Source organism: Hyaena hyaena, unplaced genomic scaffold (assembly GCF_003009895.1).
Source record: "Hyaena hyaena isolate Hyena2069 unplaced genomic scaffold, ASM300989v1 scaffold_52, whole genome shotgun sequence".
Taxonomy (NCBI): Eukaryota; Metazoa; Chordata; class Mammalia; order Carnivora; family Hyaenidae; genus Hyaena; species Hyaena hyaena.
In genome coordinates, this window is record NW_024080684.1 from 1,337,078 (window position 1) to 1,363,962 (window position 26,885).

The 26,885-nt window shown below is 37.1% G+C and overlaps 1 protein-coding gene across 1 annotated transcript in view; it reads right to left on the minus strand.

The window, feature by feature from the left end:
• GRM1 (glutamate metabotropic receptor 1) overlaps nucleotides 1-26,885 on the minus strand; it is a 409,262-nt gene that overhangs the window by 113,500 nt on the left and 268,877 nt on the right. The window contains exon 3 of the mRNA XM_039230915.1: nucleotides 4,597-4,832. Within this exon, the coding sequence (XP_039086846.1) occupies nucleotides 4,597-4,832 (236 nt within the window). The remainder of the gene's footprint in view (nucleotides 1-4,596; nucleotides 4,833-26,885) is intronic.

Consider the following 26,885-nt stretch of genomic DNA (forward strand, 5'->3'; position numbering starts at 1 on the left):
GACAAGAAATAACAAATGTTGAGGATACAGAGTAAAGGGGACCTTTGTGTACTATTGGTGGGAATGGAAATTGGTGCACCACTCTGGAAAAACAGTCTGGAGGTTTCTCAGAAAGTTAATACAACTATCATATGATGTACCAATTCCACTTCTGGGTGTTTATCTCAAAGAAACATAACCACTGGCTTGAAAAAATATATGCACCCCTACGTTCATTGAAGCTATTTATAACACCCAGGACATGGAAGCAATCTGAGTATCCCTTAATGGATGAATGGATAAAGATGTGACACACACACACACACACACACACACACACATATATAAATGTGATATATATATATAGTGGATGGTAAAGGATATGTAGTGGATGGTAAAGGATTCTATAGTAATGGCTTTACTGTATATACAAATATCAAATATTGTGTTGTACACTAGGTACTAATATAACGTTATGTGTCAATTATATCTCAATTTAAAAAAAGAGTACTTGTGCTTGGAAGTCTTGAAATTTTGTCACATTAGACTATCTATCATTATCTTAAAAGTCCTGAGCTGTTGCTGAGTATTACATATACCATCCAAATACTTTCATTATATTTTCAATAATAACCAAATAGAGGGAAAGATATACTAGCTTTAGAAGACATTATGTCTTCCTGTTCCCAGTTGCTATAAAGAATAGGGATGGAAAGTGAAAAATTATGGCCATAAATTCATTGGATTGTGAAAAAGGTCAGTGAGGGCAAAGTGAACTCACTCAGTTGATATACTGCTAACCACAGCAAATCCTAATATTGCCATATTGTAAGAAAATGGTAATAACATGTTGTTAATGGACCCAAATATTGTCATGTTCTTAGACCAATAATTATATATTTAGGAATCTATAGTGAGGGAGCAATCCAAAAATAGTAACAACAACAATCATGAAAAAATGTATCATATTCAGTGTTTTGTGGGTTTTTTTTTTTTGTAAAAAGAACAACAGGAAGCCACCTAAATGTACAATAATATAAGAATGGCTAAGTAATGATAGTATTTTTATTGGGTAGAATATTATGGAGCTATTAAAATGGTGTTATAAAGGTTATGCAACAGCATCAAAAGTAAAGTAGAATCCTAACTGAAAATAAGATACAGTATTATATGCACACTATTATTATAACTATGTAAAAGAAAAGGAAAAAAAGTCCATAGAATTGCAAGCAGTGCTGGTAAGAGTTGCCTTTTGGAACCTCTTATTTTCTTAGAAATGTTCATATCATTTGAGTAATTCAACTTCTGGAAATTAACCTTAAAAATTATCCAAAATGAGAAAAAATAAGGAGAGGATTAGAGAGAAGATTAATTCATCTCTGCAGCTTTTTTTTTTTAATTCATAAAGAACTGAAAACAGCCTAAATGTGTAGGAAGAATGAGATAGTTAAATTAGAGTTTATCTATCTGCAGAATGTTATACAGCTATTAAGAATAAAATAAATTGGGGCTCTTGTGTGGTTTAATTGGTTAAGCATCTGACTCTTGATTTCGGCTAAGGTCATGATCCCAGGGTTGTGGGATGGAACCCATGTGTTGGGCTCTGCCCTGAGTGTGGAGCCTGCTTGGGATTCTCTTTGTCTCTGTCTCTGTCTCTCTCTCTCTCCCTCTGCCCTTCTCCCCTGTTCACACCCTCTCTTTCTCTAAAATAAAAGTTTAAAAAATGGAAAAAAAAAGAATTAAAGAAATTAATGAGAAAGAAATTCATAAATTTAAAAGAAAAGGCTGTATTCATTTTAAGAACAATATAAAAATCATATTAACTGTATGATTTAAAATTATAAATAGATAAAAATACACCAAAAATTTAACAGTACATTTGCTAGAAATATATCAAAAATTAATAATCATTAATAGTGATTATAGGAAAGAAAATTCTTGATGCATGTCATCTTTCTTATGTTTTTCCATATTTCTAGTTTGCATATGATAAACATAGTAGTATATATTACTTTGATAATCAGAAAAAAATTGTGAAAGCCTAGATAGAAGAAAAATATTTGGCACTGTTTAAGGGTGGTTGACTAAGGTTTCTGTGTTTGTTTTTCTAGTTGCCACATCTTGGAATGTAATTATGTTAAATTTATAATTTCAAAAACTATAATAGTTATCAAGGTAATCCACACTACATCTTAATTTCCTTCTGGTAAGACATGACATTAGAAACAACACTTTACATTTATGTAAGGGTTTGTGAAGTATCTCACTTGTATTATTTCATTTGATTTTCACACCTGTGTAAAGTAGAAAGTGTTATCATGCTACAGTTGCAAAAATTGACTCAGAGATTAAGTATGGTACTTCAAGCCTTGTGGCAGATTATTAACAGAACCAGTGTTGGATCCAGTGGTTAAGCTTCCAAATGCTCTCTCAGTTTCCATGGAATCATTTTCACAATTCTCATTAGGAAGAATAAAATACTATGCCATTGCAAATATGACACAAATGCTGAAACAACTAAGACACTTACTGAAGAGAGTGATTTTGATTTGTTTTATACCTATTCTTTCCACTGTCTTCACAATGGTTAATTATTTTTAGAAGTTAGGCTTTGATGTTTTGGTTAGTACCTTTCCTATACAGTCTCTAATCCCTTGATATACTCAACTAATTAAGCAGTGATGTAGTCTGTGCATGAAGTACTTTTTAATTAGCCACAGTGATTCCCAAATTATTCAGTCTGGACTCAGGACCCTTAATATTCAAACTGAAATTTAGTGCATGTAAACTCTTTATTTAAATAGTGACATTTGAGATTAAGCTCAATAAAGGTTTCTATGGAAACGAACTGCAATATCAAAACTTTCCAAAACATCGAAATGACCCAATTAGAAGAGGTAAAAATAAGTAATAGAAAGAGTAGCTATCAATAGAATGGAATGGTTCATTTTACTTCTGCACATTAATTTTCATAAATGTGTCTGCATATTCATTAGAAGACCATGCAATTCATTTGCTAGTCAAGCATCTCAACTAGATAAGAATGTTACATGAAATAAAAGTTTAGTTGAAGCCAATTTCATAGAAATGAAATCATTGAAACTGAAGAGCAAGGTAAATTTACATGAATGTATACACACACAGATAACATAAACACTGCTAAAAAATAAATGACAAAATTCTAGGATTCCTGCAGCAGAAAAGATCAATAAATTTCATGAATTGGTTCCAAATAGAAACTTCTTAGAACTAAGAACAAAGGGAAATATTTCCTAAGCTTGACTCCAGGATGAGATATAAACATAAACATCTTTATTAAAGGTTGAAATCATACAAGAAGCTCTTAAAAATAGCTCTGAGTGAAGCAAAATATTAGAACAGCTCATGAATGTACATTTAAAAAATTTTCTACTATGAACATTAACCAAGTTCAAACTTTAACCTTGACATTTGCATGCACTATGACAACTGAAAACCCAAAGTGGTTTTTAAAACGTACATGGCTGCAGAATTCTAACTTTTGTCCTGAAAGTTTAGATCACAACATACTTTCCTGAAAATCCTTATGTAAAGACATCCAAGTATGTTTAGTAAGTAGTATTCTAAATTCTACTAATAAAACACAATGACCAAGTGACACATATAGTTGCAATCCAGTAATAGCCATCTTAAACTTAGCCCATCCAAAATCTATCTCCTGATCCTTCCCACTTTTCCTGGAATCTTTCCCATCTCAGTCCATGGCAACACCAGCTTTAATGCCTGTCCTTCATGCTGTGTTATTAATCTATTATAGACAACTGGCTTTGAATGGCATTTTTGCCACATTAAGCAATACTGAAGAAAGACAGGGGGCAGCAATGTCTGTATGCAGTGATGATAACACTCATAAGAATTACTGTGTTAAGAAATCTGTAAAGAAGTATGGTAAGTTAGTCATGTTAAAAAGTATGGTAGTTCCAGGGTTGGGGAGAGGAGCAGAAAAAGACATCCAGTGGAGTTCACGAAGCCCTGAAATATCTGAAACAATGTGCTCCCGTTTTCTGGCATGGCTTCAGTTCACAGTGCACAGGAACTAAATGTCCCACTGGGAAATGTCACTCCTATTTGCAGATGAGAGTGCAGAGTTTCTTGCCACCTATGTCCTATGTATTTGTATACAAATACACATACACATATGTTCGTGGCATGGCCCTGAATAACATTATCTCATCTTCTCCAGACTTGTATTTTGAAGCGAGTCATAAAGCAGAAAAAGGGATCAAACCAGTGCTGCTTACTTATGTCTGTGGCTAACATTTCCTAAGCATGCTTGCAATAAAATCTCTTCCCTCTGGCTTGAATACTAAATACCTGAATTCTTGGTCTGCTTTTCCTTGACCTACATTATCTCTTCTTACCACTTGCTCCATCAGAGACCAAAGCAGTCTTTCCGGAATATAGAAACATGAATCCTCGGGGTAATACACACACTTTCCTCATTCTAGCTATTTTATAAATGAAGATGGTAATTTAGTCTTTGGAACTCCAGCTTTGACACCTTCTACTCTCATTCAACAAGTTGCAATTGAGCTAGCGTTGTAACCTCTGAGTTATTATTTTATGAACACGTATTACCTGTGCAGATTCTTTTAAAGTTGGGATTTTCCAGAATGTGTCCTGGTAGGCGGCACTGAAATCGATGTTGCCAGAACTCAGGAAACCAGGGATTCCTCGTATTAGTGTCCAGCCTCAGCTTCAGGAAATAATCATCAAATGACCTGACCTCTGGAGACTGCAGCTTTATTGTGATTCCCCCGTTGGCTTCCACCTCATAACCTTCAATGACTTCATCTCTGTCTGCCCATCCATCACTGAAAAAATTCAGGGATTGGGGTAGGGAGAGAGAAAGACAAAGGTCTCACAAATAGAGCTCAGCATTATACATGAATGAAGCAATTCAGCAAGGTTGAAAGTCTATTTTAAGCCAGAATTGCTACCCATTAATGATTTTGTTTTCTGGTAGAAAGTAGTAAATTCTGAAATAATAAAGTCTTGTTTGCTTGTTTTCACAGTAGTGAAAGTGATGATGATAATGATGACGATGATGATGATGATAGTAGCAATTGCAAGAACTAACATTTATTGAGCATTTACTAGTCATCAGATTCTGTACTATTCACATTTACTGAGTCAGAAGATGTTCAGCAACTAACTGAAGTCCCAGTGGATCCAGGTTATGGATTCAGGCAGTCTGGCTCCCAGACCCAGTGCTCTTTAGGCCACAAAACCATCAGTTGCTGTCCAAATCAGAATAAAATAAAACCCAGCCTCTCAGGGCCTTCACAATAAGAGCTCAGCAAGGTTTCAAGGTTGCAACCAAGACCATTATACAAGCTGAATTTATAGGGCAGAGAATTGATTTAGCTCAGAAACATGACAACCACGGATTTTGCTCCTGGACATTGTTCAAATGTACGTCACCTAGAAGTGATCAGATGCTTCCTCTTCAATGTTGTTTCAAAACAGCAGCATTAAGAGAAAACAATCCCACTCCCCAAAATAAAAATAATCCTCCTGCTCACTAAATGGAAGATAACTAATGCTTTATTCAGTGGGTTCAAATTTTATTTTAATGTTATCACCTTCTAAAACATTCACCTTGGTTATGAGTGATGTCTCTCCAATTTAATTCAAGTGTGCCTATGAACCAGGCCAAACCTTATGTGAGTATGGCTGTGATCCCTTTCCAAGTAGGTGTCAAAAAAAGAAATTTACACTGGATAGAGTTAAATAGGCAAATAAGACTTTATTCAAGAGTATTCCAATAGGCCAGAGACACTGAACTCCCCTCTGCTGAAACAAAAGTTAGGGAGATTTAAGTACTAGGGTAAGCTAGTGAGCTAGTGCTGGAGGACACTGAGGGGAGCTTGGTCAATGTGATTAGTCATCTGTGTTTTAAAATTGTCATTTATCTAAGTTAGGCTTCCACCTTCCCACAGAAACTGGGAAAGAGGGGTCTGCTATCACTCCTGATGATTATATTTCAAAGGATGACTTCCAGGTACCTGAGAAAGAAACTTCTCTGCTGTGAAACTGTCAAGAGTGTAGGAGAAAATGCACACCTTCAAGAGATAGGGAAATAATTTGTAATGCTGTTTTTTATTTGTTTATTTTTTATTTTTAGAGAGAGAACACGCAGATGGGCAGAGGGAGAGACAGACAGACAGACAGAGAATCCCAAGCAAGCTCCATGCTCAGTGCAGAGCCTGAGACACGGGCTCCATCCCATGACCATGGGATCATGACCTGAGCCGAAATCAAGAGTTGGACACTCAATTGACTGAGCCACCCAGGTGCCCCTGACAGCATTTTTTAAATTAAATGCTTCAAGGAAAGGGGATTCAAGGGGCCCATAGTCAGAAAGAAACTTGTCTAAAGTTGAGTCAAACTAAAAAGAATATTAAGATTCTCCTGTGGTCAAGGGGTAGATTTATTTACACTCACAGAGTCGTACCTTGCAGTTTTTGGAACATAACTAACTGTTCAGTCTCTGACAGAGAAAGTGTTTTATCACTTACTTCTCACAGAGCATGGACCTGGGCCAAATATATAAGACAGACCATAGTTACCCCTTGTTATCTGAGATCAGCTGGAATACATGTGTCCTCCACTAAGCTGAGTTAATTGGTGCAGTTCTATTTCAGAATCTTCCCAGTGAACCACACAGGAGCCATATTTTCAATGACCAAGGGGTTGTAGAAGGTATAGCTGACTTAACATGATCCAGATCTAAAGAGATCTTGAGGTATATCCAGAAAATGTCTACATGCTTCTTCTAAATCCACTAGTTAGAGATTTTACAATTTTGTACAGATCTTTCATTTCCCTTTACCCCCTACCCTTCATTTCCTCCCTCCCTCCATTTCTCTTTCCCTCCCTCTCTTCCTTCCTTCCTTCTACATTTACCTGGATACTTTCTTATGGTCAAGAGTCAAATAGGAATAAGACACACTATCTTCTGCCCCTAATGTTACAGACTTGCGGGGGAACAAACACTAAAAAGGAATTACAAATGCTACAAAGGTAAAAAAGGAAGAAACCAGTATCATGAGGAGAAGAGCTTGGGGATTTAACTCAGTCAAGTGTGTAGTGTGTTCATATGTATATAAGGGAGAAAGTGATTAGGGCGACTAAGAAAGTTATGTCTGAGCTGAGACCCAAAGGATGCGTCGACATTAGTCAGATGAAAAGTTGGAGAAGACTTGGTATAGAATGTTCCTGTTAGGTTATCTAATATACAGGAAAGAGCATGGGCCATTCAAAGAATTTGGAGAGTCAGTATGGCTGGAGCACAGAGAGAAGTGTGGCAGGAAGTGTGGGGATAAATCCCAGTTTAGGAGCTGTTAGCCTGACTGCAGGAAGTCCTCAAAGTGTTGTAAGCCTCTTATGTAATAAGGCCATTGAGCTCTGCTCCCTGGTGGTGAATGACCTGAGTCTTTCTAGCAAGTCCAGCTCTGCTCACCATCATTGCATATGATGTTCAGTCAAATTGATTTTAAAATAGTAGACAGACTCCTTTATCTTTCTATATGCTCAGTTTACTTAGAAAGTGTTGAACTAACTTAATTATTTAGATTTACATATATTATATCATAACTACATGTATAGCAATTTGAAGACCCAAATTATAGGGTCAAGGGTAAAGATAAAATCCACCAGGCTTTCAAGAAATTCTGCTTATGAGTATATATTTAAAATCAAAATGCCTTATAATTTAAAGAAAAAACTTACTTTTTTGACATAAAATTTACACTTGAAGTGTGTTTCTCCCCAGGATTTATTATTATGTGAGATTTTCTGTGTGTGTGTGTGTGTGTGTATAGCCTGAATAGGAAACCCACAAATTTTTTTAAGTGTATGAAATGAGCCTTCTATACTGTTTATTTGCATTTCTTTTTTTAAGAACCATTTCCAGTTTACAAAAGCACGTATCACGTATCAGTGCTAGAAGCAGAGAAGGTGTGACCTCCTGCCCTCCAACACAGCATGGGAGTAAACCATTGTCTATGAATAAACACAATTAGAAATTGTATGTTTTAGTGGGGTAGAGCCTTAGATCCCCTTTGCCTTTGTCTCAAGCCCTTCCGCCTCACTATAGACGATCTTACTCCAGAAATTAGTGTTCGTGTTAAATCCAAGAAATCATGAAATCAATGAGAACCAGGATGTGACAGAAAAAAGTATTAAACTAGAATATTAGTTGGTGAATACTGTTGAAACGTTAAATGTTAGAGGTTTTATGAGATCTTAACTCTATCACAGGTAAGGTTAGGGAATGCTAAAAGTTGCTGAAAAGTACCCATAAAGAACCTGGTTTTTAAAAAATATATTTAAATCATTTTGTATACTTGCCAAAGATTACTTACAGAGAATTTTAAAGAATTTTTGCTGTTTAGTTGTGTTGGGATTTTTCACAAGTAGATTCTCTGTGAAGCGCACTTAAAAACAGGGAGGCCGCAGCTCTCCTTCTACCTAGTTCGGGGGTTTACTCTTGTTGATGATGGTGGTGGTGTAGTGTGGACTATGTGGCAGGAGATGACCTGAGGGCACCTGCTCAGCCCAGGTGTCTGCAGTGAATCCAACTGTGCTGCGTGCTGAACTCTGCGAGGCATAGTCACAGCCTCTAGCAGCTTCTGCTGCCCCATCTGTTTCCCAGTGATGAGTCCCTTTTCCTATCTGGGGTCTGGAAATAAAACTGCGTAATGTGGATAAACAGGGAGAACATTTAACAGAAAGCTACAAAATATAAGAATCCTTGTTCCTTATCCCTCTCAATGTGTTTACACAGCAGCTCTTTCACAAGCTCGTTCTCTTCCCTGCAATCATTGTTCTAGTCCCTGTGAAATTCCACAGTCCCAACCTGAATAATAATAAGATTTCTTCCACTGATTAAATTCTGATGGAAGCAACAAGAAAATATCATTTCTAATTCTAGCAACTATAACTGGGCAGGAGATGCCTGAGTGCCACCTTTGCATTATATAAGTTAAAATCATTTAATAAGAAAATTGATAGTAAAAAAAAACAGAAATACAATAGTATTCACTTAAAAATAGTTTAAAAGCATTTTACAAAAATATATTTACATTCAATTAAAATAATTACAGTCTAGGGAGTAAAGCAATTTGATTTGTGTTCAGTACAAGTAATTGCATGTGCCTAATAATAAAACTATAATTCTTTAAAAATATTCTAGTCGGGCACCTGGATGGCTCAGTCAGTTAAGTGTCTGACTCTTAATTTCAGCTCAGGTCATGATCTCCCTGTTGGTGAGTTCAAGCTGCACACTGGGCAGTGTGCTGAAAGGGTGGAGCCTGCTTCAAATTCTCTGTCTCCCTCTCTCTGCCCCTCCCTTACTTCATTTCTCAAAAATAAATAAATATTTAAAAATATATACATTCCAGAGATAACCATATAACCAAAAAATGAGAAAGGATAATAAAAATCTTTTTTAAAAAAAGTAAACAAGCACAAAAGTCTATAAATACAATGCTCACCATACTTACAAAGGTTGAAGAAATGTCACATGATTCAATTTACATCAAGTGATGTCAATTGTGGGAAATTTTATGGTGGTAATGGCAGCTTTTCCAATAAGAATTCAGACTGGCTTTATTCATTCGGCATTTATGCGCTAAAAATCTTGAACGAGTTAGGCGCTTTGCTTATGCCCGCAGATCTATTGCTAAGCAGTTCAGGTGCAGCCCCTGCTCTCCAGGCAGTCACAGGGATGGGGAGGACTAGCCACTGAATACCCAAGAACCACAGAGAGTTGTAGCAGTGAAAGCAAAGGAAGGCAGGCTACAGAAGAATAGGGAAAGGAAAGGGTCATGTCAAGGGAGGTTCTGCCGTTGTGGAAGTTACATCTAAGATGAAACTTATAGGATGCATTGAAGCCGCACAGTAAAGAGAGAGATGGAAGAAGGACCTCCCAGAGGGGACAAAGCGGTCAAACAGCAAGGTGTTCAGTTTGCTTAAGGTGTGCAAGGTAAAGAATAAGACAAGCCTGTGAGATGTAGAAGAACCTGAACATCCTTTTTCTTTTTGAGATTACTTATCTATTTTGAGAAAGAGAGAGAGAGAGATGGAGGGGCAGAGATAGAGGGAGAGAGAATCCCAAGTAGGCTCTGCTGTGTCAGCACAGAGCCCTACAGGGAGCTTGATCTCATGAACCGTGAGATCATGACCTAAGCCCAAATCAAGAGTCTCACACTTAGCCTACTGAGCCAGCTAGGCATCTCAGAACATCCTTGTTAATGGTTTTGGATTTTATTTTTAAGGTGGTGAGAAATTACATGACTAGGTTTGTTTTAGAAAGGTCATTCTAAAATTACTTAGACTGTAGATACTTGTGAAGTTTCTTTGTTTCTAGAATTCTCTAGACAAAAACTGTGGAAATACACCACAGACGTGGGCACGCGCGTACACACACACACACACATGCACACTCACAGGCTAATACATTGTAATACAAAGGCACAGTGGAGGAGTTGATGAACCAGGACTGGGGGTAGTAGTTACAATTAGTTGCTAGTTAATTTTAAAATTAGCTGCTGCCAACTCACCACAAATATAAAACTGACACAAGATGAAGGTATTCCTTATTTAATTATGTAGGACAGGCACTTAGAGGTCATCAACTCACTGGAAAACAGAAGAGAGGATGAGGAGATACCTTTCCCTTTTATTTTCCTGTCCTGCTAGAATTAGAATTCAAGCAGAAGCCTCACTTTTAGTCCTGTGGTGTTCTGGTAGAAAAGTGACTGAAGTAGAGGAGAGAATGAGATGGTGGTAAAAGGCAAAAGAGGAAAAATGAAGGGAATTCTGAAGAAGTGGAAATTTCACATGTAGGAGATCAATGTCAGATAAATAATTTTTTCCCCAAATGCTCCTCACCCCATCCCCCAACTCACCTCTGGCATTCTGAGCCTGAAATCATCTGCCACCCAGAGACTTGTGACTATCCCCTAGCAGGGCAAAGATGATCAATATTGCCCACAACCATGCACATTTGGGAAGATTTCCTAAAACTTCTACAGACCAAGTTTTCGCGTATCAAAGACAGTTTTAAGCCAGTGTGAAAGAAGGGTGGGTCAATGAGGGGAATAAGTGGATAAGTGGGTCTTTTTTCTTCCTTCAAGTTCCACTACCAGGGTAGTACCCCATTCTGTCTAATCCTGAGAGACAAAATGAAATAGGAATTGGCTACTGAAACTTTCTAAGCCTCTGTTTCCTCACCTATAAAATGACGGTGGCAATGCTATCAATTTGAATTATGTGTGAATTAAATTATATGATCCATGTGAAATAGTTAGCACAGTCTAGCCCATGATAAAATCTTACTAGATGTTTACAATTTTTCATCATCAGTCTCTTCATGATCCATCCCATGTCTGAGCTCTATCTGCATAGGGGAAAGATTTCTCTATGAAAGCACTATTCACAGTGTGCCAAAGACTAGTGCCAGTTCATAAACTGTTACCATTCAAAGAGGAAGTAAGACAGAGACTGAGACTAAGCATTTAGAAAAATCTCTAACAGTGAGACATGTTGTAAGATCTAAGAACATGATATGTGGACCCCTGTCATTGCATAGGGTGTAAGCACTTCATTTTATAATTTATATGGTCTTGAGTTACAGCCCTGTAACTCAAGCTGTATGCAGGCCATATGCAGTAGACCCATGTCATAGTGTGTGACATTTCATGGTTACTTTGCCAACTGTAACCCAAAAGTATAGAAACATCCAAGAACATACAAGCATTTATTTTTATGTACTTGATTTTAAAATCACTTTAAATTTTAAATTGAGCCTATTTTATAATCTACCATATAAGAGTAATTTCTAAATTAGGGAAATATAATTCTCATCATTTACTTTAACTCCATTTATATGGCCATACAGACTTCACTGGATTTTTTTAATGAGAAAAAATATCTAATCTGCTGAATGTGGCAATAGTAGTACTTGAATATGGATAGTGGAAATGATTCCATGGAAATGAGGGCAAAAGAGTTCTCATGAAAATTACCTGAAAATATATCCACTCATATATTGGATTTGCTTTTTATCCCCAATTTATGGTGAAGTGCTGAAACCATAGTGTATTATTTGTGGAGTTGTTTTACCTAATAAATTTGCAAAATCATGAAAATTTACTAATAATTTCTACATAAAACATTAAAAATAAAATTTAAAGCCAAACAATTCTTTGAAACAAGATGTATTAAATTAAAAATCTGATAGAAGTCTATGTTCAATAGTCTACACAAAACAGTGTTTCATGGGCTTTAAATAAAGTGGCATTTTGGGTTGCTAAGACTAAAATACACATACAGTTGCCAAGACATCAGTGAATGACTGCATCAAAGATATTTGCTTAGAAATGTTTGCTGATTCTGGTAAAGAAAGTAGCTCAAATTTTACTTTCTGATGCATCATAGCTCGATGACTTCTGAAACTGCCTAATGATATGGAAAACCAATTCCTTGAATAAATGAAGCTGGCAAAGCATTCTTTCACTGTAACTTGACAAATGTGCAGATAAATTCTTACGCGGCAGTTCTTTTAGTATGTGTGCAATTTGAAAATGATGAAGATTTAAAGGAAGAAAATTCTTCTCTTATTTAAATTCTCTTTTAGCTTAACACAACTACCTTTAGATATGATAAAATTATGGACAATCACTTTGTCAAAAAGTGTGGCTGGCAGTTTATGTTTTGGTAAGGGGTATGTTCTTCTGCTGCAACTGCCACCATCAGGGAAACATCCTGGAGTAGTTACCTAAGTAGCTTGTGAGAGAATGCAATTCAATGCTATGCTTTCTTTTTTGAGAAGGCCTTGATTTAAAAAAATATCAGTGAAATAAAGAACACCTTGTGACATAATACAAATTTTGTGTTATGTAAGAACCAGTGCACTGAAGGTGGCTTTCACTGGCCCATTAGAACTGATCGTTAGCATTTTTTCCCAAATGCTGTGCTCTGTGTCTTAATATTGGTAGAATGAAATTATTCATAATGGAGATACATACTTCAAAGAAATCAGTAACTGCTATTAAGTTAGGGCTTCTGTCTTATCGACTTTTTTCCCCACACAGCCAATTGTGATAATATAGAACCTGACCTGAACATAAACAGCCATTCTTAGTATTGAGAGGAAAAGCTATGTCAAGAGTGAACTATAGAACAAACAGTGTTTCTTCAGGACAAGAAATAACTTTGGTCTCAATATTTAAATATATCAACAGGAAAGCCTGACTTTCTTTATTGACTGATATCTTTGATATAATGATCTTTTTATTTCCTGAAAAGAAAAAATTCTTTTTTTTTTTGACAGATATGAGCTGACTATATCTTCACATGGCCTTTACTCAGTGCCTACATGCAGACAGTATGAGAAAGACAGATAGACAACAAGCTCTCTGGTATTTTTTTTTTTCTTATAACGACACTAATCCTATTGGATCAGGGTCCAACCTCATGACCTCATTTAATTTTAATTTTCTCACTAAAGGCCCTATCTCCCAACACAGTCACATTGGACATTAGGTCTTTAACATATGAATTTTGAGGGAACAGAATTCAGTGCACAGTAGATGTAATTTTATTAAATTTCCTATTCATTAAAAAATCCTCACATAAGAAATTAGTGGATCCAGAATTCTTTTATTTCATCAAAAGATAATTTAAATCGAACTAAAAAGTTATGGAATAAGTTATTGGAATTAGCTACTGATTAAAGATTGAAGATGATTTTTGAAAATAGAGCATCACTCACTTTACTTGGGATCAAAAATTTTAAATGAATGCCCCAAACTCACTGAAGTTGCTGTAAAATCTTCCTTCCATTTCCATCAGCACACATCTGTGATGCTGGTTATCCTATTAGGAATGTCATAAAAATTAAATAAAGAAGTAAAGTACATATGCATTATCCTATGCAAGCATAATAGTTAAACCAAACCATATTAGATAATTTAATGAACTCATTGTCATATTAAAATTTTAAATATTGATATGCATGGTGTTTGTTAGAAGGGTACATACAGGCATTCAACATAGGAAACTTTACTTCACTTGTCACTTTTTATTTACAATTATAGAACATCTAAAAGTTAGGAGTATAATAGTAATATTCCCTACTAATCACCCATGGCCACAATTTCAATGAACAATGAGTATGTTTTAGTAATCCTTTTCTTTATTTTTATTATATTTACTGAAATGAGATTTTGTGTCTGATAAATATAATGATACAACTTTGGGGTTGTATTCTGCATGTCTTTATGCTGTATTTGACTTCCTAGTAATTTTCTTAATTTTATTTAACCTAAGTTCCTAACTAGATTGAAATTAAAAAGAAGGATGGGGCGGGGGGGGGGGGGGAAGGGAAAGGAGGAGGAGGAGGAGAAGAAGGGGAAGGGGAAAAGGGGGAAGAAAAAAGGGAAGAAGAGGGAGATACAGAAGCACTGTTCTGGAAGATGTTAAGATAAAGTTGTAAAAAGTTGTTAAGGGAAAGGTTATGCTAGTTCAACAGTTCAAAAAGAAATACCTCAAAAACTCCATTTGGATGCTCATCGTAAATGAATCCATGACCAAGTAGAGACTTTTTATTTTGTTGAGAAGGCTGTGATGACGTCATTCCTTAGTGCAAAATTTTACAGATTTAAATTACAAATCTCTGCTCTCTGTTTTAAATCCCTGGCTGTTTTATTGCCACTAAACCCTTATTTTTCATATCCCTATGCCATCCAAGTGAGAGACTGCAGTTTCCCAGATAACTGTTAAGAACCCACTGAGGGAAAGCAAGAGACCCATTAGAAAAACAGTACAATACAGAGCCAAAGTGATTCTGATTAAAACATAAATCAGATCCTGGTATTTCTTTGTCTAAAATCCACCAATGCCTTTTCTTCTCACCCAAAGCCTTGTAATGAGTACCTCAAAAGGCCCCACACACTCTGATCCTCATTACCTCTCTCATCTTTACTATTTTAACCTTGGCTCCACTCCAGTCACACTGACCACCCTACTGATCCTCCATGAACAAGGATGCCCTGGCCTTAGGATATCTGCACTGGCTATTCTCTGCCTGAAATTTTGGGATTCTATTCACTTGGGTATTTTCATGGCTCATTCTTTTTTTTTTTAAATAGTTTATTGTCAAGTTGGTTTCCACATAACACCCAGTGCTCATCCCAACAAGTGCCCTCCTCCATGCTCATCACCCCCTACCCCTCCCCCCCACTCCCATCAGCCCTCAGTTTGTTCTCAGCATTCAAGAGTCTCTCACGGTTTGCCTCCCTCCCTCTCCCCAACTATTTTACCCTTCTTCTCCCACTTAATCCTCTAGTAACTTCCTCCTAATCCAACTATATGGGCAAACATATGGTAGCTGTTCTTCTCTGCCTGACTTATTTCGCTCAAGGTCCCTCAAGGTCCTCAAGGTCCATCCACATTGCTACACATGGCCAGATTTCATTCTTTCTCATTGCCGTGTAGTATTCCATTGTATAGATAAACCACATCTTCTTGATCCATTCGTCAGTTGATGGAAACTTAGGCTCTTTCCATGTTTTGGCTATTGTTGAGAGTGCTGCTATGAACATTGGGGTCCATGTGCCCCTATACATAAGCACTCCTGTATCCCTTGGGTAAATACCTAGCAGTGCTATTGCTGGGTCATAGGGGAGTTCTATTGTTAATTTTTTGAGGAACCTCCACACTGTTTTCCAGAGGGGCTGCAACAGTTTACATTCCTAACAACAGTGTAGGAGGGTGCCTGTTTCTCTGCATCCTCGCCAGCATCTAGAATCTCCTGATTTGTTCATTTCCACCACTCTGACCGGCGTGAGGTGGTATCTCAGTGTGGTTTTGATTTGTATTTCCCTGATGAGGAGGGATGCTGAGCATCATTTCATGTGTCTGTTGGCCATCTGGATGTCCTCTTTGGAGAAGTGTCTGTTCATGTTCTTCTGCCCATTTCTTCACTGGATTATTTGCTTTTTGGGTGTGGAGTTTGGTGAGTTCCTTATAGATTTTGGATATTAACCCTTTATCTGATATGTCATTTGCAACTATCTTTTCCCATTCTGTCGGTTGCCTATTAGTTTTATGGATTGTTTCCTTTACTATGCAGAAGCTTTTAATCTTGATGAGGTCCCAATAGTTCATTTTTGCTCTTGATTCCATTGCCTTTGGGGATGTGTCAAGTAAGAAAGTTCATGGCTCACTCTTTCATTCCCTTCATGTCTGCTTAAATATCACATTCACAGTGTGTTCTTTCTCTATTTAAAATTGGGCCCCTTCTCTCTATTTCTTTTTTCTCATTAAAATTTATCACTACCCAGGGAACAAGCATCCAACTCTTGATCTCAGCTAAGGTCATGATCTCACGGTTTGTAAGATCAAGCTCCAGGTTGGGCTGTGAGATGACTGTGAGGAACCTGCTTGGGATTCTCTCTTTCCCTCTCTCTCTGTCCCTCATCCACTCACGTGCATATGTGCTCTCTCGCTCTCTCTCAAAATAAATAAAATTTAAAAAATAAAATACATTGGAAAGGTGCTTTTTAAAAAATTTATCACTATCTGGCATGCCATGTAAATACATTTTCTTTATTCCTCTAGTGAAATGGAAGCTCCATTCCAGAAAGCAGAAAGGTTTTTTATCATTTTTGTCCACTTATGTAACTCAAGCGTTTATAACAGTTGTTAGCTCCTAGTAGGTATTCATTATATATTTGTTAAATGAATTAATGGATAAAAATGTATGAACCAATTTGTATTTAAGAATTCATAGAGAATACTATAATAGTGATATGTGGGGGGTTGTTCATACCAGTTAGCAACAATCCATTGTTAGCATCTTTTCCCAGCTCTGTTTTGAGTAACTTCCTGTTGAAGAGTTGAAACTGGCCATACTGAGAGTATTTACTTCATGGGTATATCCGATTTTCTAACAAAGTACCACAAACAGGAAGAGTCACAACTGAAATTTATTCTCTCATAGTTATAGAGGCTCTAAGTCTGAAATCATGGTGGCAGCAGGAAAATGCTCTGAGACTCTGTGTAGAATCCTTCCCTGCAACTTCTGAGCTTCTGATAGTGACCACTCATCCATGGCACTCCTTAGGTTGCAGCTACATTACTCTAAACCCTGCCTCTTTGGTCACATGGTATTCTCCCCTGTGTGTCTGTGCCTCTGTGTCTCTTCTCCACTTATAAAGACATCAGTAATGGTGGATTAAAGGTCTACTCTGCTCCAGTACAACTTCGTCCTAACTTATTACACTTGAAGCAATTCTATTTCCAAATAAGGCCATATTTTGAGGTACTGGGGGTTAGGACTTTAATACATCTTTTTTGAAGATGCAATTTAATCCATAAAAATGAACAAGCACTAGAAATCAAGGCTTTATTGTTCTGCTTTGTTTCATTTTTTAAGAGAATCAGTTGTTAAACATTTACAGCACACCACTAACTAAAACATGCTGTGACATTTTCTCTGAAATTCAGGATTAGTGGTAAACTCTGACCTGTTAGATGAGCTAAAGGAGATCTAAATGATTATTGTTTACTTCTAAAATATCCATAATAGAAGTTAAAAGCTATTATTTTTTTAAATAAACATTTATGAAAACCTTAGTTATATATTTAATACATTTGGATTAGTTTATTTTTTTTCACAAGAACAGAAAATTGCATGCTAAAAAACATCAAAAAATATAAAACACCCAGAAAACTGACCAAACAGTTTCAGCCTAACAAATACTATAAAATTTTAAAAAGAAAATGTATAGTTTATACCTGCAGCTATTTGAATTTGAGAACAATAATTATATATTTTTTTAAAAAATGTTTATTTATTTTGAGATGGGTGTAGGGGCAGAGAAAGTTGGGGGGAGAGAATCTCAAGCAGGCTCTGTGCTGTCAGTGCAGAGCTGGATGTGGGGCTCAATCTCACAAACCATGAAATACTGACCTGAGCCAAAATCAAGAATTGGCCACTCAACCAACTGAGCCACCCAAGTACCCCATGATTACAGCTTTTGCATTAGAATCAGATATGTACACTTATGTATTCTTTAGGTCCCTCAGCTTTGAGTTGCTATTAATGATAAGATGAATCATATCTAGGATTTAGTAAATCATTCTAATAATACAGTAAAATGTATACAAAGTTATCATATATCTGTAGGGTACTTTTTTATTTTACATTCATATAATTCATTTAGAGTAAATTTGATTCATTGAAGAAATAATCTAGATCTTCCAAAATCAGCTGATTCAAATATTTTGCATTCTTTCATTTAATAAATATTTATTGATATCCTACTTAGGACCTGAAGATAATTAATGAATAAGATGAGAAATATATTTGCTCTCATTTAAATTCATAGGTTGGATTTCTACTTCCAGCCTAGACAGAATAACAAATATCAACTTTATTCTTCTGTCTGAAACAACTAAAACACTGGACAAAATATATTAAAAAATGGCTCTCAAGACATTTTACATCAAGCATTGCAAGACAGTGATCTCTATGAAGTGAGCAACAAATGAGATGAGCCCTAGAATATTTTGAGCTTACTGCTTGGAGATTTCCAAATCATGACTCAGAAAGGCAGGGGAGAGAGGAGTGGGAAGGCATGGACTCAGGCATAGTCCAGTGGATTCACTGAGTTCAGTGACAGAGTTGAAAGTCAGGAAAAACCAAGGTGGCTAAAGTCCACAGGACAAAGCACTGGAGAGGGAAGAGCTTTAAAGACAGAATAGTCTGCAGTAATTCTCTCAAAAGTATTCAGTTGAATATTAGACAGCCCATGCATGTGATGAAGTTATATAAGACTGAAGAAAAAATCAACCAAGAAAATTTGAGGGCATAGTGCCTGGAGGTCACACAGAGTTGGGAATAATAATTATTCCCAATAGCCAGAACAGAAAAGTCATGTTTCACAGGAAAATGGCTAAAGTACTAAGAAGGATATTGTCCCAATAGTTGGGAAAAATTAGTTCTGGACTAAATGCTTCTCTGGTCTTGGCTAACAAAGCTTAAAAGCAAGATGAAAAAGGATGAAATTATTTCTAAATAACTTCACCTTCTCCCATAAGTAGCTCAAGAATATTTTTAAGAAATACAGAATTTCCAGTATTATAAAGGTAAAATTCACAATGTCTGGCATCCAATAAATATTACCAGGTATATAAATTCATATGTGGAGTGAGAGGGAAAAGAGATATTAAAGTGATGAATAATACCAAAAAATTATCACACAGTGATACAGGTTAGGTAGAGTATTTCTTAAAAGTCATGTGATATAAATGAAGAAGGGTATATTGTATATTGGGTGGTCACGGAAGCACCTCTGAAAAGATAACACTTCAGTGGATATCTGAAGATAGTCTAAACTTTCTAAGTCTTTGTTGGGCAATGAGAACCAAAATGTTCTCATTTTGGTTACCTAGACTGAGAAGTCTGAGACTGATGAGTGATTCTGAAAGCAAAGCTGGAGAAATCTCTCAGGCCACTGGAGCTCAAAGCAAGTCACAACTCTTACCTGCACTTCAGCATACCCCATTTTTTGCATAATTATTAGCCCAGAAATACCTCCATGTTCAAATTCAAAGGTATCCCAAGTTGCTTTCAGAAAAATTATAAAATCATGCTCTGAACTCAATATGGCTCAAAAAACACATTGTGTTACAGCAAGCTATCACCTGTGAGATCCCACTAGGACTAGGTCAGGATGGACCCATTTGGAGCTTAAATTCTGTGAGGTTTGAATTTGAGGTGTTAGCTTTTGACTTCACTGGAGTTAAAACTGAGCTATCCGACAGGTTTCACCTCATTATTAAAATTTCCATTACCATTTAATTTTTTTAGTGGCTTCTGGTTCTAAAGCAGTCCCAAGTCAAGGTGAGAGAAGGGGTCTGCTTAGAGATAGTGGACTTGAAGCAAGAGCCATGTATGTTTCTGTGAAATAGAGAAAAAAAGAGGTGTTCCTTTATGGAAGACAATAGATAATCTAACTCCATTTGATTTAATATCACTTGATCTTCGCCAAAAGGCTGAGAAGCAATTGATTTAATATTAGATGAGAAAAGGGCATATGAGTACACATGGAGGCAGAGAAGGTAGGTACAATGAATAATAATGAATAAGAGGCTTATAAAATAAAAGTAGAGGAATGAGTTTTGAAGATCCTGAGTTATTATCAGCAATCGTGTGTGTCTGGGCAGTTTCTTGAGTTGCAGAGTCATTGGATGACTAAAATGAAACTCGGAGATGAGAGTTCTCACAGCAAGAATAATTCTTCAGTGTCACAGATAGTGTAGCTTTGTGTCCTCAGTAGCTAGTTGTAGAAGAAAGGAACGCAAGAACAAAGGAAGGGAGGGAGAAAAAAGGAGTAAGAAATGAGCATATGAAGTCCATAGTGGTGGGGTGTTATCAGTACACACGTGGAGAGCTAAGTTTCCAGTGCTGCTTTCTTTCTTATATTCTGAGATGACAACCGTGCTGTCAGAGTCTCTTGCTGTTCTTTCTTTAAGCTGATTTATTTTTCTTACTTGAACAAAAGGTCAAAGCACAGCAATTTGTGGCTTTTCAAAAGTGAATCCAATGGTTCAGTAACTTCATTCATGGATTCTCTTAATAGACTCAATGTAAATTATCCTAATCTCTAATTTTTAGATCCTACCATTTGGAGGGAAAAAGTGTTCTTACTAACTTTAGATCAATAGACATAGGACTCTGTAAATTCACTCTGATTGTTCATACTATTACTGATTTTTTTCATTAAAAGTAGATTTTTTTTAATTTGCTAAAAATTCTCATAACATAGTCACCTAAATTCATTATAGATATTCTCCTTACTACAATTACCTGGAAATACAAAGTAAAAAATGCTCAAGAACAAAAAGCAAATCTCAGGTGCTAGAAGTGGCAAGTACAATCAAAGCCAAATGGGGTGTCTGGGTGGCTCAGTCAGTTAAGTGTTCAACTCTTCATATCAGCTCAGGTCATAATCCTATAGTCATGAGATTGAGCCCTGCATCAGGCTCCACACTGAGTGTGCAGCTTGCTTAAGATCCTCACTCTCCCTTTCTCTCTCTCCCTCCTTCACTTGCATTCTCTCTCTCTCTCTCTCAAAAATAAACAAATAAACATTTTTTAAAAATACAAGGATCAAGGCCGAACCATAAGCATGAGGTAATGCAACAGCATCCCACAAGAGCTTGGCTTGTGTAGAGAAAACCCTAGAGAATTGGAAGTGGTTTCTAACGTCCATCTTGTGATGTGAAAGATAGTTTCATGAACCATGGAGGTCAGAGGGGTTGACAGTAACACCATAGTATAAAGCTGGGAGACTTGACAGTTTGCAAAATCCAATAGAGTGGAACTGAGAAGTGTTGCCCACCAGACAGAGAAGACTTGAAATCAGTCCAAGGACAAGGGTTGATAAAACATAAGGAAAAGTCAGAATGCACTTGTGTGATGTCTGAATTTTTATAAGCTATATCGTACAAGAGCCATAAGCACAGAAATTATCATAAAAATTGGCCCAAGATTATGGAAGCCCTCTAGAATCTGAATGAAATGTCATTTAAAGTCAATACTTAAAGATACTTTCAATATCTAGGGAACTTTAAATCCTCATCAAAAAATAAGCCTACTAAGATAAACTCATAAACATGCACACATGTGTGCGTGTGCACACACACCCACAGTATTAACTGCAAAACCCACATGAGGCATGGGGAACCTGCACTGGGAAAACAAGTCCCCATAATATTTGGCTTTGAAAACTAGAGGGACCTAATTTCACAAGTTCTTATAAATGGGGTTTAACACAGGGCACTTTCAAAATCAAGGAGCTTGGCTCTGAGGAGCCAGAGGGCAATAGAAAACAGACTCCCTGCCCTTAATGAGACAGTACAACAAACAGCCCCATTGAGATACCTGAGACAAGAGAAACAAAAGCCAAATAAACTGTTGGGACCACATCAAAATAAAAAGCTTCTGCACAGCAAAAAGAAACAACAACAACAAAAACACAACTGACAGAATGGGAGAAGATATTTGCAAATGACATACCTGATAAAGGGTTAGTATGCAAAATATATGAAGAACTCATACAACTCAACACCAAACCCCCCAAATAATCCATATTTTTAAGTGTACAGAAGACATGAACAAACATTTATCCAAAGAAGACATCCAAAGGCCAACAGACACATGAGAATAAGGTCAACATCACTAATCATCAGGGAAATTAAAAAAACTACAATGAGATATCACCTCATACCTGTCAGAATGGCTAAAATCAACAACACAGGAAACAACAAGTGTTGGCAATGATGTGGAAAAAAAGGAACCCTTGTGCATTGTTGGTGGGAATGTAAACTGGTGCAGTCACTATGGAAAACGGTATGGAGGTTCCTCAAAAAAATAAAAATAGAATTACCATATGACCCAGTAATTCTACTACTGAGTATTTACTTTACCCAAAGAATGTGAAAACACTAATTGGAAAAGATATATGCAGCCTATGTTTATTGCAGCATTATTTACAACAGCCAAAATACGGAAGCAACCCAAGCATTCAACAATAGATGAATGGACAAAGATGTGCTTTTTGTTTTTATTCTTTTTCTGGCAGGGGGTGGGTTGAGACAGAGCAAGCATGAGCAAGGGAGAGGGGCAGAGGAAGAGGGAAAGGGAAAGAGAATCTTAAGCAGGCTCCATGTCCAGCATGGAGCCTGACACAGGGCTCGATCTCACAACTGTGAGATCATAAGCTGAGCCAAAATCAAGAGTTGGACACTTAACTGACTGAGCCACCCATATATATATACACACACACACAAATTTATACATATATATACATATATATAATGGATTATTTCTCAGCCATAAAAAACCATTAAGTCCTGCAACAACATGGATGAATCTAGAGGGTATAATGCTAAGTGAAATAAGCCAAAGAAAGACAATTACCATACGATTTCATTTATATGTGGAATTTGAGAAACAAAACAAGTGATCAAACAAAGAAAGAGACAAACTAAAAACAGACTCAAATATAGAGAACTGGTGGTGCCAGAGGGGAGGTGCATGGGAGGATGGGTGAAATAGATGAAGGGGTTTAAAAGTATGCGTATCATGATGAGCACTAAATAATGTATAGAATTGTCAAATCACTATGTTATACACTATATAAAATTAATATAAGAGTGTATGCTAACTTTAGTGGAATTAAAATAAAAAATAAATAAACCAGTACATAAAAAAGAGGAAAAAAACAACTTCTAAACAATCCAGTAGAAGGTACGAAAGCAGGATGGAGGGAAAGCTTTGAAAATGTAGGATAAATAGCAAGTATGACATAAGGTAATGTCACTAATCCCAAATATATCAATAATTAAAACTAAATTCACTAGATAGCTAGAGTTAGGAGGCAAGATGGCAGAGAAGTAGGGAGCTCCGTGTATTTCACTCAGCCACATCGCTCACACATAGAAGGCCTGAAGCCATAGGAACCCTTACAGAATCCAGGAGTTTGGGAGGAAAAGGAGGCAGAGTCCACTGAGAAAACAACCTTATAGCATGAGTGCGAAATGGGGAAGATAAAAATGGGCAGGACCACAGACATGGAGGGAGGGGAGGGAGCCCCCTTTGTGGTGAGTCGAGGGGAAAAGAAAGAGCAGCAGAAACTGCTCAAGGAACTGTCTCTGTCCCTGGAGAAGAGAAAAACCTTGGCTTGGGACACAGAGTGATCTGGTTTCCAGCTGTGCAGCAGATTTGAGCTGGATGTCCCGGCCCCGGCGGCCCCAGGAGAAACTGTTCCTCTCCTCTCCAGCGGAGGGGAAGCGGTGGGCCTGAACCCACTTCGCCACTCTTTCTGCTCGGCTGGATCCCCTGTGGGGAGGTAGCTGGCTTGAAACTGCTTGGAGGGACTAGGCCTGCTGGTTTATATTTCAGGAAGTATCAATGGGGCGCGCGGACTAAGATCTGGAAATGAGGTGTGGCATGGGACATAGAGCATGGCCCACCTTGGCTACGCCCATGGCACAGGAATATTGGATCCAAAAGAGTGAGTTGCAATGCTTGGCTCCAGAAGAGACTGGGGCGCTGCCATTTTTCTCCCCACAACCGCCAAGGTGGGACCTCAAGAGCTTCCCGGAGGACGCAGTGGAGGCTAAGACCTGCCTACACCAAACCATGCCCATCCCCTCTAGAGAGCAGCTTTTTTTTTTTTTTTTTTTTAACTGGAGCCTGAGGCAAGACCAACATGGATACACTGCCGTGATTACTTCTAGTTCAATTCTTTCAATTCAGATATATTTTCCCTTGTCTCATTCGTATCTCTCCCCTCTGCTGGACTGGGCACTCTGGTCATTAGTTTGCTTAAACACTCACATTTAATCCATTCTCTAGATGTATATTCTACACCTCCACTGCTACCTTCCTATCTCTCTCTCTCTGGAATAATCAGACTATATAGTTTCTCTGAGTAACATTATCTTCGTTTCTTTCTCCTTGCCTCTTACCATATTCTCCTTTTTCTCTCTGAATTAAGCCTCTTAGTCTCTCTGCCAAGTCATTGTCCAATTTTGCTTCCTCCCTGCCCTGTCATTTCTCTCTTTGTAGATGCTCTTACATCAGCACTGCATACACCCTACTCTTTATTTGTAGCTGGGAATTCTGGTTTTATGCTTTTAGACTGTCCTTTGTCTTTTGGGTTTTTCTTTTTTCTTTTCTTTTCTTCTCTTCTCTATTTTAATTTTAATTTTTTTAATTTTAATTTTTATTATTTGTTTTTCCTCCTTCCTCTTTGTTTTTCCTTCTTTTTTTTTTCTTTTTCTTTTTCCCTTTCGGTTTGCATATTTGTTGGATTTCTCTGTGCGTTTGTGTGCCTTTGTTCCCTGTGTGTTCATCTGTCTGTTTTCTTTTCCAGGGCTACTTCAAGAAACAAGCCAAAGTACACATGGTGGAGAGTTCCAATACCACTACGAGTAGGGAAATAAAATAACCAAAGCCTCAACAAGAGAGACCAAGAGACACAATTCAAAGAATACTTCCTGAACAGACAGGCCCTGGACAGGCAAAGAGCATTCTTTAATACAGCAGTACTTGCAGGTGCGGAGTGCATAACAAGTTCTTAAAACTAACAAGAGACAGAAGGCTAGCCAAAATGATGAAATGGAAGAACTCTCCTCTAAAAAAATTCCAGGAAAAAATGACAGCTAAAGAACTGCTCAAAACAGATATAAGCAACATAACTAAGCAAAAATTTAGAACAATAGTCATAAAATTAGTCGCTGGGCTTGTAAAAGGCATGGAAGACATCAGAGAAATTACTGCTACCAAGGTTATGGAGCTAAAAATAGTTTTGATGAATTTAAAAATACTATAAATGAGATACATAATAAAATGGAGGTGTCCAATGCATGGATTGAAGAGGCAGAGAGGACAATAGGTGAATTAAAAGACGCAATTATAGAAAAAGAGGAAGCCGAGAAAAAGAGAGATAAACTGATCTAGGAACATGAAAGGAGAGTTCAAGAGCTGAGTGATACAATCAAACGGAACAATGCCCATATCATAGGAATTGCAGAAGAGAAGGAAAGAGGAAAAGGTACTGAAGGAGTCCTTGAACAAATTATAGCAGAGAACTTCCCCAATCTGGGGAAGGAAACAGACATTAAAATCCAAGAAGCACAGAGAACTCCCCTCAGACATAACTTGAATCGATCTTCTGCACACATATTATAGTGAAACGGGCAAAATATAAGGACAAAGAGAGAATTCTGAAAGCAGCTAGGGAGAAAAGGGCCCTAACATACAAAGGAAAACCTATCAGAGTGGTGACAGACCTATCTACTGAAACTTGGCAGGCCAGAAAGAAATGGCAGGAGATCTTCAATGTGATGAACAGAAAAAATATGCAGCCAAGAATCCTCTATCCAGCAAGCCTGTCATTCAGAATAGGAGAAATAATTTTTTCCAAATAAACAAAAACTGAAAGAATTTGTCACCACTAAGCAGTCCTAAGGAATCCTGAGGGGGATTCTATGAGGGAAATGTTGCAAGGAACACAAGGAACCAGAGACACCACAAGCATGAATCCTACAAAGAACACAATGACTCTAAACCCATATTTTTCAATAACATTGAATGTAAATGGACTAAATGCTCCAATCAAAAGACATAGGGTAGCAGAATGGATGAAAAAACAAAATCCATCCATTTGCTGTCTACAAGAAACTCATTTTAGACCTGAGGACACCTTCAGATTGAAAGTAAGGGGATGGAGAAATATATATCATACTACTGGAAGTCAAAAGAAAGCTGGAGTAGCTATACTTATATCAGACAAACTGGACTTTAAAGTAAAGGCAGTAACAAGGGATGAAGAAGGGCATTATATAATAATTACAGGGTCTATCAATAAGGAAGAGCTAACAATTATAAATGTCTAAGCACCAAATAAAGAAGCACACAAATACATAAAACAATTCATCACAAACAGAAACAATCTTATGGATAAGAATGTGCTAATAGCAATGGACTTTAATACTCCACTTACAGCAATGGATAGATCAACTAGACAGAAAATCACTAAAGAAACAATGGACTTGAATGACAGATTGGACCAGATGGATTTGACAGATATATTTAGAACTCTACATCCTGAGGCCATGGAATTCATTTTCTTCTCATGTGCACATGGAACATTCTCCAAGATAGATCACATACTGGGACATAAAGCAGCCCTCAATAAATATAAAAGAATTGAGATCATACCATGCACATTTACGGATCACAATGCTATGAAACTTGAAATCAATCACAGGAAGAA